Source organism: Fopius arisanus, unplaced genomic scaffold, assembly GCF_000806365.1.
Source record: "Fopius arisanus strain USDA-PBARC FA_bdor unplaced genomic scaffold, ASM80636v1 scaffold00162, whole genome shotgun sequence".
Lineage (NCBI taxonomy): Eukaryota > Metazoa > Arthropoda > Insecta > Hymenoptera > Braconidae > Fopius > Fopius arisanus.
Genome location: NW_011887901.1, coordinates 25972 through 40353, shown reverse-complemented (window position 1 = coordinate 40353; position 14382 = coordinate 25972). Strand labels below are relative to the sequence as shown.

The 14382-nt window shown below is 38.5% G+C and overlaps 1 protein-coding gene across 5 annotated transcripts in view; it reads right to left on the bottom strand.

Moving 5' to 3' along the window:
- Positions 1 to 13637, bottom strand: part of LOC105272327 (protein zyg-11 homolog B) — a 127965-nt gene extending 114328 nt beyond the window's left edge. The window contains exons 1-3 of one of the 5 annotated variants that reach the window (XM_011314409.1): positions 13312 to 13635; positions 12830 to 12925; positions 12468 to 12748 (exon numbers count right to left, since the gene is read on the bottom strand). In XM_011314409.1, the coding sequence (XP_011312711.1) occupies positions 12468 to 12597 (130 nt within the window). In that variant the 5' untranslated portion in view covers positions 12598 to 12748; positions 12830 to 12925; positions 13312 to 13635. The other 4 variants (XM_011314410.1, XM_011314412.1, XM_011314408.1 and 1 more) reach the window with 4 other exon arrangements.
- Positions 13638 to 14382: the final 745 nt, after the last annotated feature.

The window sequence follows — 14382 nt, the reverse complement described above, 5'->3', positions numbered from 1 at the left end:
GGCTAGACGATTAGCACAGGGCGATCCTGGGATAAATCCATTGCATCTATATTAACCATTGGATAAAGCGTGTAAGAAGCACGATACAGTATATACGAAAAATAGAGAGAATTCGCCAGCTAGACACAACACTGATGAAATTCTGGGGGATAAGGCTCTGCACCGGGTTTTGCGAAAGACGCTAGTCTTGGTGAGAAGGTCGCTGCTGGGAGTGTTAGTAACCTCATGAAGATGAAACATAAATTCGGTATGGGGTTAAACATTAGTGTTGGTGCGAACAAAAAGAGAAAAACTGGCAGCCGTACTACTGATGGTGGGAAGAAAAATCGAGGAGAAAGTGTGAAGAAGAAGATACTACTGCGACAGATTATATGAGCTGCCAGAGGCTCCGTGCAGCCTGGACCCGATGCTGTGAAGAATGCACTGAAAGGTGCACGTGAAGCAGTTAAAAATGCTGAAGGGAGGGAAAAAATAAAGCCTGTGCTCCGAGTTCTCCCCATCCCAGCTGAAATTGGTGGAATTTTACCAGCATTTTTAATTCCACTATTTTCCGGACTCAGTGCAACAAGTGCTCTACCAGGCGGAGCTGCTGGTATAGCAAAAGCTATCAAGACTTCTAAACACACCAGAACCGAATTGAAAGAGTGTAGACGTCACAACCGCACCATGGAATCTATCGCTCCAGACAAGGGAATATACTTAAAACCCTATAAGTCTGGTTTGGGTTTCCATATGAATCCAAAAAACTTGTAAAACTACCGCAGCGAGCTTTCACTGATTGCGATTTGACGAAGTATGCCAGCATCATGAAAATTCCAGATTTTCGCTGAGTTTGTATGAGAAATACGCATGAAATGTGAATCAGCTATAGTCAATCTTGATGATAAAAATGGCCTCGACACTCATTGGGTTGTATATAAAAAGACGAATCATGAAGTCATCTACTTTGACAGCTGTGGCAATTTGGGTTCACCTCAAGAATTGATTAATTATTTCGGTGATGGTAGTGTTGTGAAATATAATCTAAAAAATTATCAATACTATGGTACTATCATCTGTGGACATTTATGAATGAAATTTCTTGCTGGTGAATTGATATAAAGCTACAAAACGATCATAATTATATCAGTTGACCGTTGGCTATCATGAGGTATTCATTTCGCCCCTGCCGGGCCGCTCTTCTGTACTAGAGGCATACTATTTTCAACCCATTACATTATCACCGGGGAAGTTGTATAGTGTGAGGCTTGTCCAATTCCTCACCTACAATTCCATTTCTAATATCGACGAAGGATGTGATGAATTTTACATTACATTTTACATTCTACAAAAAGACGGATTGGTGATAAAATTGACTATACCAACAGGAAGCTATGAAATTACTGACATTGAAAATTTTTTGAAAGATCAATTATCCGTGCATGAAATCCCCTTCACTTTACGGCAAATGATCAGACTCTCATTGCGGTGATTAAAGTACCCAAGGATGTGGTGATGAATTTCAAGCCATTGGACTCCATTGGACAAGTGGACTTGGACTGGACATTGGACATTGAACTCCATTGGACAGTTCGAGCATATTCAACATTCTACGAATCTGCCACGCCTCCAAACATCATTTATGAGAACTCTCTACGTATTGAGTGTAATCTAACTGCAGAAGCCTACATTAGCAATCGAAGTGTGCATACAATTCACGAATTCTTCCCAAGCATTCTACCTGGATATAAGACCAATCTGCTCAGGTCATTTGCGTGCCAATCGTGGTGCAGTCAATAGACCATCTGCATTTGAGGATTGTGGATAAAGACGATTGCCATGTGAATTTCCGCGGCGAAGTAATAACAATACGGCTCGATATAAGAGCTTATTGAATAATGGGTATCGTGCTTGAAGGGAGGAAAGTTGGTCGCAGTTATAAATGTGCGGACTCATACCGGCAAGCGAACAGTCGTCTTCGAGTGCATCTCACGAAGCTGACATGGTAGAACATCTAATTCCTGCGGACTCTGGGACTAACGATTCACGGAAAAAAAGGAAGGTGAAGGTTTGCTGTGTTTTCATCGCCAGTTGTTACTGCCATCTACCATGGAAGAGATCTTGAAGATTCAGAAGCGGATAATCTTTGATGAGTCCATCGCTCATTATGAGATTCATTCACATCAACCAATTGCATCTTCCTTCAACAACAATGACGAAATCCGGATTTCCGTACAACACCAGGTTCTTTATGAACTACCAAGCAAGAGGTAATTGCGCATTTGTGGTAGATTGACGACAACCGATAACACACTTGTTGCAAACACACAGCTCGTGAATAATGCCATCTATCATTTATTCGAGGAAGTATGCTATGAATTGAATTCTGCGGAAATTGATAGGTGTAAAAATGTTGGTTTGATGACATTAATGAAAAATTACATCTCTCAGAGTCCTAGCCAAAAATAACTAATGAAAAATGAGGACGGGAAGATTGACAACGAGAAGAATATAACTGATGAGGCAGGATATTTTGAAGCATTAATTCCCTTGAGCGTGATGTTAGGATTCGCTGAAGATTATCAGAGAATTGTAGTGAATGCAAAGCATCAGCTAATCCTAAAACGTTCACACATTGACTTTCATGCTATATTCCAAGCCAATGATGGACCGCAGGCTGAACACTTCTAAATCTGCAAACAATTAAACTTGCCGACACTTGAAAAGTATAGCTTCGCAATCAGATTTCAAAAGACACCGTGATGCCGATGAGCTTTCGCTCTTGAGAATTGTACGAGTATCCTTTGCTGCCGAGCACAACAAAGCATGTCTGGACTGTGAAATGCTTATCGCATTGGGGAAACCGCGTTACGTCACCCTCGGTTTCATAATAACTAAAGAAAATCAGGCTCTGAAAGATGCAAGTGCATTTGATCAATATTTAAGAAATCAAGTTATTCTTGAATTCGCAAAGTTATCCCTATGGAAGTCTGAATTTGGATATTGCACACAACCAATCAGCGCTTCTTTACGATATATATACCAGCTTCCAAGCCTCCTATTACCATACAGAGCCTGAACCACTATTAAGCAGAGCGAACTTCTTGAAAACGGCATCACTTATTGTCACCACTCATTGAAATCCGGACCTGTGGACATTCCTCTGGAGTTTGAATCATCAGAGATCTTCTACTCCAATACCGCAGCCTACTGCTTGATCTTACACGATCGAATTGGTAAATACAGCTTACTCACTGGCAGCGTTAAAAAACTTATTTGAACAAGAAAAATGTAATCGTTCAACAGAATAAATAGATAAGCAAAAATTATTGGAAAAGAAAATCTTTTCCTTTCCCATCAACAACATCATGACCAAGAAACGAGTCTGCCTCGGTTTTCAATGATTCAGACATTATGTTTACACCAAGTTTGAGTTCATGTATAGGCGCTGCTGGACTTTTCTCATACAGACTTGGCCCTCTCTTTCTCTTCCAATCACTGCTCCATGAACTGATCCAATCATGTGGCACAAAATTATCATCCACTCTTAATATCCATTCTTTAATGCAATTCAGAATAACAGCCAGTTTTTTCGTAATGTGGATGGATAATGGTAGGAGTGAGTCATCACGGCAGCATAATTCCTCTCCAAAAACAACACATCACTGATGACACTACAGATATGTTCCGGTGAAACATCGCCGAAATGCTTCACAACTATATCCTCAAAGTCGGGACAGTACGGTCGAATACTATTCAAATAGCGTGTCTTCTGGTGATAGATTCTCCATAATTATAACTGAAGTACTCCTCAAAATATCACGATTTATATCACCTTATCCCCTCCACCACTGCATCGGAACTTTACTCTCGGAAACCATTGTTAATTTCTCAAAAAGATTAGCATTCCCTATTGTAACGGTTAAATTTTTCGAAGAAATTACTTTTTTAGTATACTGTGCCACTAGGGAGTAAAGTATTTTCTGACGAAATATGAGTTTATAAACCGAGCTGAAAGCGAGGGTTATAGTCACATGAGTCAGAAAATACTTTATTTCCGTGAGGCACACGATATTTGATTCTTGTAGGGACTGGAAACTGCGATCTAACCCAGCGAAGCGAGGTTAGAATCATACTTTCCAGTCCTTAGGGGAATAAAATAAATTTTTCTACATGCGAATTTGAATTTCTTCAATCTCCGCACCATCTCAGCTGGTGAGGTGAACAAACTTACACTTGTTCACACGACTCTTTTTATCATCATAGCATGACCCGACGAGGCCACGGCCGATGTTTATATGGCGCGTACGTGCTCACCTGTAAACACGCGCAGCCATGTGACTGAAGTTCAGTTTACGCTTCAATCTCAATACGAGAGAGAAGTATCGAGTTTAAATGATTCCTCAGATTTGGTAAAAAATAAAAAAATTATTCATCTTTCATAATAGTTTCCATTCATAATGATTCAGAAAAAAAAATTAAAAAATCATGAATTAGTTTGCCGTTTTAATTATGATTATTAAGGTACCATAAAAGAAAAAAAAATCCACCGCCAACAGAACGTCTGAAAATTTTTCCAACTATGATTGTCAGCTATGACATATTAGATACTGAATATCACAAATTCGATATTAGACCTTAGACATCACATATTAAATAGTAGACATTAGACATCAGAAATCAGATATTAGACAGTAGACATCACATTGTAGATATTAGATATCAAACATCATATGGTAGATACTTGACATAAGCCATCACATGGTGGATAATATCTACTATAATAATAATAATAATAACTTCCTCCTAATATCTCCATAATAATAGTCTCCCAACACACTTAATATCTCAAGCGGCAGGGCCTCGCGCGCAGTTATTGGACGGGTCTTGGCTACTCGTTAACGAAGTTTCTTCTTCCCTAATTATGGCGAATAATCGGGTCGATCGGGGGCCCTCGGGACATGGTCATCCTTTTTTTTCCTATCTTTCAGCGGGGACAAACGGGGAATGCTATCCTTTTCTTCCGTGGTAACGCAGGTTTTCCGATTTGTCACGTGGGATGCTTCTTTTCCTTAGGTGAGTGCTAGGGTGATAGGAAAAGGGTCGGGGGAGGATTATTCAACGGTGGCGGATATTATAAGTTAAGTTGCCTAACTATAATCTTAACCTGAGGTAATTCACCGTATAGGAACCAGAGGAGGAGGTGCCACAGAGAGGGAGTACCACAAACTTACGCCTCGTCACAATTATTATTGTATTTATTGTTATTGTTACTCATTTATTTTTATTCATTTATTCATTTATTTTTTTGTTTTTCATTTTTATCTTTTATATTTCGTTTTCATTTTTTAGTCCTCCAGGTTTGATTCATTTATAGATTTAAATAATTCGTGGAGTTTATAATCACGACAGAATCGAACAATCTCATATTTATTTAATAAATATTGTTTATAAATTATTGTTATTTTTGCTTATTTTATTATTTCTGACTCATATCGGTTTCGCTTTTTACATTGCCTCCTTGTTTTTCCAACTTTGTTCGAGTGGGTCCTTTCTCCCCCTTACGGTACCATCGATCGACTTTTTTCGTAACTGGATCCATTTAGCTTTGTACTGAGGGAAACCATGGAAAACCTCAGTCATGCAGTCGGCCGGAACTGCAGGGATTCTGCCATGTTCATCAGTCACACTGACTCAATGAACACAATAGCTCCTTACATCCGTACCTAACGCCGGTATTCCCTACCCAGAGAGGTGTAACTAACTGTACACTCATCCAAGTACTAACCAAGCTAAACATTGCTTAGCTTAAATGACCGCCAGAGTCACGCGCAACCCGCATGGTTAGTACCGCCGTTAAATAATTATTGTCATTATTACATCATTATGTCATTTTATAGTTGGCTAAAGCTCACTCGCAAAGCTTCTTACCGCCCCGGATCCGAAATTGGCTTCCGAGCTCGGGTGGACGATGCTTCGCCGAGCCTTGGCCAGATCTGTCAACCGAAGGTCAATTACCCAGACTTACCCATCAAACTAACGTATTGGCACCCAGCCTTGACCAAACTTAGGCCGAAATGCGGGTATTAAGGCTTGGCGAAACCTGGCTTGTAGTAAACTCAGCCCGTTTCGTAAGCACCGACATTTCCTATCGGGGATATGAAATTATAAATTAAGTTTAAAAGATCTTCTATAAAACGAACAGAGATAGGAAGGGGCTTTCCATAAGGCCAGCGCCCTCAGTCCATTATTACTCAATTTGTATATGAGGAACATTTCCCATTTCATAGCGAATTACAGTAAAGCCCTCTCTTTTGTCGACAACAAGGTCATTTATAATGTCAATAACACAGCAATTAGAGCGAGGTGATATATAGCTATCCTGAAGGCCCTATCGAATTTGAATGTTCCGATTCACCCTAACACCTTCTTGATACTTTACAAAGGATTGTGGACAGTTTTCCACTGAACTGTCACTGCTTGAACTTACACACACTCGGTCGCCTCAACTGCCGGCTCGCCTCAGATAACCAGTAGCCTCTCACCTGACACTTGAGACATTTGATGGGCAGGTGTAATTCGACCATCGATGATTGACACCTGCCAACATGCGGTCTGATAATCGCCCTCATGTGCATATCGAGCGTTTGAGTGTGTTTACGCGCATTCGTAGACCTTCGTCTTTTCTTTCATCGATCAGCTCATTCCTAGTTCTTCTCGGAAATCTCTAAATAATTCCTTGAATTAAATATAAATCGTGATGTTTTTAATGAATGAATTGACTTTGTTTGACCGATTTGTTTGACCATCGTAGCAAATTATATCTTACTCGAGTTGCAGCTAATTCTAACAATCCCCTTATTCCCAAATTGAAATTGATGCATTTCATCACGGATAAGTGACCTGGCAGGGGTTTTTTGCCGGAACATACTCTTTGCTATCTCTTAGATTTCTGTTGTTTTTGAGAATCCTCGGGATGACATAACCCACATTCCTCCCGTTATTTACGAAGAAAAAACTAACTTTGCCGTATAGTGTTGCCGAAAAGAACAATGTGCAGCGAAGCAGCGAAACTAGACATTCAAACACGCGTGTCTATTACCCTCGGTTTCACCTCAGGTCGATAATACATACGGGTTAGAATGCTCTGTTTCTTTGCCTTGGCGCACAATATACTATCGGACTCTAATTGTCGAATCCCTGAAGAAATAAACCACAGAAAAAATAGACCCGTGCTCATTTCTCTATGGTCTATTCAGTTGAGCAAGTTTTAACATATTTTGAATATGTGGGCTATTTTTGGTAAATGTCTAGTTCAGGTCCACCAAACCATTCGGGATGTCTTATATTTGATTGGATGGATTTCCGTCACCTAATTAAGGATCTAGTCACCTTTTCATCCGGAAACAATTAGCATAGGAGATATGACATTTAATACACCGCTCTCTGCGTTGTCCAGGACCACGGCGAGGACGTGGCGGCGTGTCGGCTCCAAAGACACCACATCTTGGCACATTTATAGACAATGAACACACAGAAAATTAGATTTGATCAGATAGTCCTGAATACTTCACTAGACTCTGAATTCACCTCTCCCGACCATCTACCATCGCTGACTGAACACGAGTCACTTATCCGCCGCTACCCTTCTGTAGCAAATGAAAATATTGAATTTAATATCACTCACTCATCGCGTCAACAGCGACAGCAAAGAGAAGAGGGGCTTTAAGGGATTTCAAGGACAACAGAGTTTATCTCAGAATTATTTTTTGATGTATTTCCCTCCTTGTTGTTTCTCACTCTCTACTTTCGTCATGTTTATAGGAACTGAGAGGATAAGAATGGATTTTTCGTCAGAGAAATTAATATTTCAATGATTTTTGTTTTTGGTGGACCTAAACCACACATTTATCCTATTTTTTCCTAGTATATTTCTTCTACCTACCCCCAATTATCGGACCATTATCAAATTTCTTTTGTGTTCAAGACACTCGGAATTCCGAGGTCAGTGTTATGGTTGCCGGAAAAAATATCCCGGAAAAAATATCCCCGGAAAAAATATTCCCCGAATCATCCATATCATTTCTGTCGCCCTTTTTTTTATGTACATATGCTGCCAGAGAGGGGGGTGCAGAGGGGGGTTCAGGGGCGCCGCCCCTGGCGGGGTGGAGGGGCGGAGCCCCCGTGGGGTCCAGGGGCGAAGCCCTGGTGGTGGGGGCGCGCGGGGGAGGTGTGATAGGGCCAGTCGTCCATTTATGATAAGTGCAATTGATGAATTTAAATAGTAATGAAATTAATTTTATCAATTAATTTATTGTGTATTTTCTGTGCATTTTATTTATGTATTTATTTCAGTGGCCCGCCATTCTGAAGACAGAAGGCATTACTCCTCTCGATAATATTCTTCCTGAACATAATCATTCAGGAGATATTGCGAGAGTGAATATGACTCGTGGCTATGATGCCATGAAGCAACGGGCCGAGACATCCTCAGCGAGGCCGAGCCAAATTTTTTCCCAAGCCGCTCTATCCTTGGCATCGCCCACACGAGCCAGATTACCTCAAGAGGAGTCGGCGAAGCGAACGATTCGCAATCACCAGCGTGATTTATACGTGCTGCCTATGCCGATGAGGCTTGAGGATCTGGTGATTGAAGGTAAGTTTGTACAATTGTTTATATATTAATTTTGATTTGTTTTTCAAATTAACTTAGAATTTAAATTGATATTTTTCCATTTTTTGCAGGCGATTGGACGATGACTGGGGATGCGAATCCACAACGGTTTCTCCTGGTCGATAACAAGGACAACGAAGCCCGGATGCTGATCTTTGCAACTGACCGGATGTTAGAATTGTTGGGGATTGCTACTGAATGGTATGTTGACGGCAATTTCAAACTTGCTCCTCGACTGTTTCAACAGTCAATTTAATAAATTCTGCGGAATCCTTAACGGGGAATAACTTTTGCGGGGATATTTTTTCCAGGGATATTTTTTCCGGGGATTTTTTTTCCGGGATATTTTTTCCGGGGATATTTTTTCCGGGGATATTTTTTCCGGGATATTTTTTCCGGGGATGTTTTTTCAGGGATTCCAGTGTTATTGTCCTCGAGGTTTCAATTTACTATTGTCGTGCGCTGTGTAGTCACTCAATTTTCATAAGTTTTATAATATATTCTCTTTTAAATTTACAGCATTGAGAGTGGATTTGTAGCGCCTGTCGACGCTCGAGTCTGTGTTTTGCTGGTAATCCTTTCGGCTACTGTATGCATTTGTTTACGATCTCTCGAGGCTTCCCCTCTCAATCGCAAACTCAGTTTTTATTGTTATACTAGCGGTTGCGCTTGTTTCTCACAGTACCTGCAGATTCATCTTCCATATTCATTTTAACTTGAATACTTTTGAGTAATTTTAAGATTGTTATTCTCACCAGTATCTTATAATCTGGGAAGTGGTTAGGGAATTTGTTAATTAAAAATATTTATTTGTGATTCCGTTCAATTAATTTATTGAGAATTGTTAACGAGAACAACGTGATCTGTAACTTACAGCGTAAGTGGAGGATTTAAGATGATTGCATTTTTTTTGTTATTTTGAAATACTATTAAATATTTATTTACCCTGCAAAATTTGGATTCATTTAAAATAGATTTACCCAACCATTTCAGAATATTCTTAAGATAATATTTGGAATCCGTCTCCGCAGTTAGTATAGTGATTGTTCGGCAGCTGTCCTTATTAGTGTTTGTTAATTTTTGGATTTTTGCCGGTATATTAAAAATGTCATGGCGCCTAACATTCGTTGTTTTTTATTTGGTCCCCAAAGGCCTGTTTATATTTGTCCCTTCTTCCGTAGAGGAGGGAAACCTTACCCCTTTCAATTGTATCGTCTTTTTTCCCCATATTGTACACATCATTAGATGACTATTCATCTTTTCGAGATTTTTGGATTTGGTATCGACGATACCAGGGACCGTAAATATTAACCGCTTAAATTTTTTTTTTAATTTCCGTTTTTTTGTCCCCGATTCAATCAAAATCGCTATCTATTTTTTATATATAACGTTACGTGAAATTTTATCATGAAAGATTACAAAAAGAACGCTCCATTAATCGCACATGGCGGATCTCATGGGGATAATCGATCATTTTTTAGTCAATTCGATAATCGAACGGGACCTCTGATCTGACATGTGATGAGAATGTCAGCAACGTCGCGGCCGCTTGCGGCCGCGGCGGCGCTATCCTTATGTATAACGGAATGCATGCAAAATCAAAATGGCGTCTGCGAGAATATCGAATTGAAGAAAGTCGAACTCGAAAATAATCGAAAATAATTGGAACAGTCACCGCATAGTGGCGCTATAAAAAGGCATCGACGTCTAAGGTATGATACAGGGAGGTATTGCCACGCTTTGATGTCACCGACCCCAAAACAGGGGACAAGTACCTTCAGACGCCGTACGTAGCGCTGTATAACGCCTTCTCCTCATGCGCGTTTCGTCCCCACCATTCAGCGCTTTCTGGCGTTTACATTTGAATCCCAGTCGAGTCGTTTGATTTTTTTTTCTTTCCAATTGACCTAAAAAAAAAGGTGCAATTTCCCAATAGTAAAAATTCCCACCTCTCTATCCGTAAGAAAAAAAAGAGAATTTCATTTTTCGCCGAAAAGAAAATGGATTTTTCTGAAAAAATTTTCAAAAAATTTTTGAAATGTCAATTTTGGGGTGCTGTGGGGTGCATTCAATGGAGATAGATCGGTTGTTGTAAAATTTTTTAAAATTTGAATGGGAAAAATTTTTTTTATAATTTAGATGGCGTATTTTTTGAGACTATTGAAAAATGGAAAAAGTAAGAAAACAACAGTATTATTAAAAGGAAAAAATAATATTCCCAAAAATTTCAAGAAAATTCCTTTAAAAAATTTCCGACACAAATTTTTGAAAATTTTTTCAAAATATTTCCCAAAAATACAGTTGTTTTGTTTCCCGATTTTTTTTTGTTTCAAAAGGACAATTTTCTGAAAAGTTTTCCAGACATTTTTCGAAAATTTGAAAAAAATATTCCGATTACAATTTTTTTTTACCCGGGAAGTTGAAATTTTTAAAAATATATTTTACATTTCTTCCTGCTATTTTAAATTATCATTTTTTGAATAGTCCCACCAGTGCCGAACAGCTGCAGAGTGGCGATGGCATGGAGATGAGGGGAAGGCACTGATCTCTATTATTATATAGAGATCAGTGGGGGAAGGTGATAGTGACCGCCGCGCTGTCTCGTGCCGCCTGAGAGAACTTGTCCCCTGTTTTTGGCTTGACAATATCTGCTCGTATCATACTTTATCAACGTCCCGGCCGCTCCGCGGCGCTAATTCTACTATATAATGAGAACATTGGTGAAAAATAGACTGAACGCTGCCAAAAAAAAAATAATAACCTCTCCCTAAGACTATAATTCCGAGAACAAATGAACGGCCGTCCATAACGGTTGAATAATATTGACATTGGCAAAGATTTTCCAATCGTTTTAAAATGACTATGATTGAAATGAAACTGTTAAAAAAATGCAAAACTGCCATCTGAAACTTTTCTGTAGAAAAAACTCGTTTTCGTTTTTTGCAGAAGCAGTAGTAGTTTAGACAGTTTCTACTGGTAAAGTATTTGGAAAACATATTTTAGTCTTTGAAAATTAGTCTTTTTAATCTTCATCAAAGGAATGGGCAGCGGCTGTAGAGGACATCACGGCGAAAACATCAAATCAGAGCACTTTTGAGCGATTTTTTATTCATTTTAAAGCTCGTTTTAAAGTTAAAGTCCGCCTTCTATTTTGTGATACATCGAGAAAATTTCAGACAATATAAATATGGGTTTAGTTTTTTTTATTCTTGGGATTTTCTCATTCGAAAATGGATGTTTATGTCATAGGTGCCCGTAATCGTGCGATTCTAACCTCGTTTCGCTCGGTAGAATTGCGAATTACGGGCCCAATGACATAAAATAGTGTACGAAACGCGTGCGCTATGGATTTTTGGACTCGTGGGATTGTAAAACTCGCCTTCGGCTCGTGTTATAACCCTCCCACAAGCCAAGAAATCCATTACGCACTTGCTGCGTAATATACTAATAATTCATTCTGGGATGAAATAACTATTTCCAATCGGTCAGAGCTTCAGTTGTAATTATTTTTTTCTTCTTTTAGATTACATTTATCGGCAAAAAACTAAACTCCAAAAATTTGAAGGCAATTTTTTTCATACAACGGGCAAAAAAACGGCGACTGATAAATCCACGACAATTGACATATCAATTCTGCGTTGGAATAATGAACCATGAACAGTTATGTCGGGCATTATCGATTTTTACTCTTGGCAGAAATTAGGGGGCTCATATTATTCTATTGTAAAGTCATTCCTAAGCCTAAAATCAACAAAGATCTCTAACCAAAGCTATTATAATTTATACCTCAACAAAAGAATATGCACTCACATACCAATAGCCACATCTGTAGAGCTCACACTTATGCCGCCAGAATCACCAGGCTGCAGTTCACACAGAGCAAGGACATTCTCACAGATGAAGTCAATGCAGACCTCTTCAAGACTTTTCGGTGATTCAAACATTTTTTTAAACTCTCATTGCATTTTGAAAATCAAAAAAGAAGCTCAACTCCAAATAGTCAATCTTTATTAAATAGTTATTTCGATTTCCCATTCTGTTTGAGTTCAGTGATATTTCCCTACGTAGAACGATGAAAAACCATGGTTCATTCTTCTGAAATATTAAGTACCATTAGCAACATTTCCATAATTAGTTCATCACCGTTTCCACATTGCTAAATAATTACACGACCACCTTATATAACATCGATGGGTACTGCACAGTAATAAGAATACATAACCTCTATTATTTGACACCAATACTAATTAATGAACCGATCACTCTGAGATGCTATAAAAAAATATAACAGATAAAATGTATTTTATAAAAGTACTGACAAAAATACATGGCATGCATATACAGATCATTTTGAAAACTTCAGAAGTCGAGAATAACCTAAATTTTTTTCAAAATTAATATCATGCACGCAAACTTGTCAATGTGGCGAATTGTACAATCGCATGAAGGAAATGATCGCATTCAACAATAACATTTGCGATGGATGAAAAAACATGGGTTTCACCTGTAGAATGTACTCCAGTTTGCAAGGTTAGTGACCAGTGTCAATCGTTCAATATTAAGTGTTGATAAATTTAATAAAATAACATAAATATGTTCCAGACAATATAAATTATGAAAAAGTTACTAAAATAAATATAGTATCGACTTAGATTTACCGTCTGTGAGGAAGGGATCCATTTATTTTCATTGACCTATATTGCAAAAGCAGAAGAAAACACAAACAATCAACGATGATAAAATGCATATGATATCGACACAAAGTTTTGTATTCATAGATTTGTAACGGGGTTAGGTGTTTACTAGGACTGTCAATTGTTAATACTGAACATCATGATGTCCGTGGTACAATCATTATAAGAAATATCCGCAAAAAAATTAACGACCCTATGCGCGAAGCTGTGACGTCCTGAGGTTGATAACCAATAGATGGCACTATTCAAGGTTATCACACACCCAATTTCGTAAATTCGTAAGCAGGTAAAGCCCAAGCGTAAACTGACGCCCGTGTACTTAGCAGAAAGGGTACAATGACTAGGGAAACTAACTCATACATTCGATTGTACATATCGTTAGTACATGATTGTATTAGATGTTTTTTGTTTGTACATTCACTCATTAATGATAAATATAATTATTCCATTTTTGCCATGATGCTAACCGGAATAAAATGAAAAATTGCCCAATGGGTTAAATAAATAGTCAATTCGATAGGCAATTGTTTCTACATCATCGCCCATTCGTATGTCGCCCCCCAAACGACAGCTGCTATGGCTCCTGTGTTGTATGTGGTTATATATATACTTCATTTTGTTATTCTCTACCTCAATAAAAAAACCTAAAATTGAAGACCACGACATCTGATAAACCATCAATTGGAGGGAGCGTCGTTCGTACTATCACAGCGCTACACCGCTCGCAAGTCTACACGGTGGGGATAAACTACCCCCGGGTACTTACCCGACAAAAGTCAGTAATTCGAAAAACGCAATTATGTACTCGATTGTACATCGTTAGTACATGATTGTACCTATAAAATTTTTGTTTGTACATCAACGGATTAATTTAAAAAAATTAATTAAATTTCGGCATGATCTTAGCCGACAACAAATTAAAAATTGATCAATAAAACCAAATTAGGGGTGTTTTCCGAAGGAAATCGTTTGTACATTACGAATTTCATGTTTTCGTCGTTTGTACATTGATTGTTAATGAGTTAAATCCATTTG